The sequence below is a fragment of the Octodon degus genome, unplaced genomic scaffold (assembly GCF_000260255.1).
Source record: "Octodon degus isolate 3935 unplaced genomic scaffold, OctDeg1.0 scaffold00280, whole genome shotgun sequence".
NCBI lineage: Eukaryota > Metazoa > Chordata > Mammalia > Rodentia > Octodontidae > Octodon > Octodon degus.
In genome coordinates, this window is record NW_004524856.1 from 1,409,281 (window position 1) to 1,411,073 (window position 1,793).

General features: G+C 41.0%; 1 protein-coding gene across 1 annotated transcript in view; it reads right to left on the reverse strand.

Moving 5' to 3' along the window:
- The window catches only part of Taf1 (TATA-box binding protein associated factor 1), a gene marked incomplete at its 3' end in the record, with an annotated part of 98,346 nt that overhangs the window by 62,324 nt on the left and 34,229 nt on the right, over window positions 1–1,793 (reverse strand). The window contains exon 27 of the mRNA XM_023707121.1: window positions 832–1,043. Within this exon, the coding sequence (XP_023562889.1) occupies window positions 832–1,043 (212 nt within the window). The remainder of the gene's footprint in view (window positions 1–831; window positions 1,044–1,793) is intronic.

The window sequence follows — 1,793 nt, forward strand, 5'->3', positions numbered from 1 at the left end:
AACTGGGGATTGAACTCAGGCCCTTGTGCTTGCCAGGGAAGCGCTTATTCCACTGAGCCATCTCCCTGGCCCTTTCCTCAATCTTTTTGGATGGTCTACCAGAACACTGATATTAGAGACCTTGTAATTATTTCCAGTGCCTAGAAGTAGAATAGGAGAGGCCAGGGAGATGGCTCAGTGGAAAAAGCGCTTCCCTGGCAAGCGCAAGGGCCTGAGTTTAATCCCTGGTTCCTCAAAAAAAAAAAAAATAGAATAGGAAAAAAGAATTAACATCTACTGGCATCTAAGATATGCCAAGCACTGAAATATATACTTTATAGTCTCTTTCATTTTACCAACTTGTCTAACCTGGTAAAGTGGTTTGTTTGTTTTTTTTAATTTACAAACTAAGACACAGAAGGGGCCAGGAAGATAGCTCGGTGGTGTAAGCACCTGCCTGGCAAGTGCAACGGCCCAGGTTCAATCCCCAGTACTGCATGCCGTGCCAGCCCCTGAAACCTGGCATAGTGGCGCAAGCCTGTAATTCCAGCACTGGGGAAGCTGAGATAGCAGGATCACTATGAAGCTGAGCTGTATAGCAAGACCATGCATCAAATAAATAAATAAGTCTTTTAAAAAAAAGGGCACAGAAATGTTTCGTAACACACCTGAGGGTAAGAAGTAGAACCTAATTAGTCTTGTTACTTTCATTACTGACAAAACATTACAGAGAAAATTGCAAAGTTCCTGTACTCTTAGTAACCCTATAAAGCTACCACATCTACCCTTGCCACCCACCAACATCATCAACCTCCAAAGTATCTCTGCCATACCACTTCCTATTGCTCTTACCTCTCAATTAGCTGTTTTCCCAAGACAATCTTTGTCCCTTCAACCTTGATAAGTTCTTCATTATCATTATGAATAACTGTCTTTTCCAACTCCTCCTCCTGTTCCTCTGTCATGGCCACAGGATTGGAAGGTGGAGCATTTGTTTGGTAATAAAGGGGACAGAATTTATTTGTCCTCATGTGCCCGATGGCACCACATGCTCCACATTTCAGCTATGAAAAGAAAAAAATATCAAAGTGTCAGACACAAGATGGCTAAAACATGTCAGAAGTAAGCCAGTGAAGGAAAAACAAGGTAAAGGCAAAGGAGAAACAAGGACAGTTTCAGAACTTTCACTCTAAGGACTGGCCAGATAGCTCAGCAGACTAAAGCACCTTTGGCAGAGCACAGAGGCCAGGGTTCGATTTCCAGCATGCTGTGCCAGCCTCACCCCCGGGATACATGGTGATTGACACTGGGTGTGGTGGCGTGTGCCAGCAATCCTAGGGCTTGGGAGGCTGAAAACAGGAGAATCACTACAAGTCCAATCTATGTAGTGAGACCCTGTATAGCCTGTAGGCCCTGTCCTAAATTAATAAAAAGTAAATAAATAAAAGAACTTTCATTCTAATAGAATGGCTGTATACCTATCTATAGAAGCCACTATACAAAAGTCCATATATGAAAATGACACATAGAAGATAAAATGAAATCCACAGATAGCATTTCTTTTAAAAAATCAAGTGAGAAATAAAAGGGAAAGGATTTTTTTTTAAGATTTAATGTTTTTGACATGAAAAATCTAATATCCAATACCACAATTTTAACAGGAGACCTTAACACACCCTTATCTCCAAAAGATAGATCAACCAGACAAAAACTTGGCAAAGAAATAACAGAACTGAACCAGAGTTTGAAACAAATGGACTTGGTGGACATATACAGAGTGTTCCACCCAAATACAGCTGAATACACATTTTTCT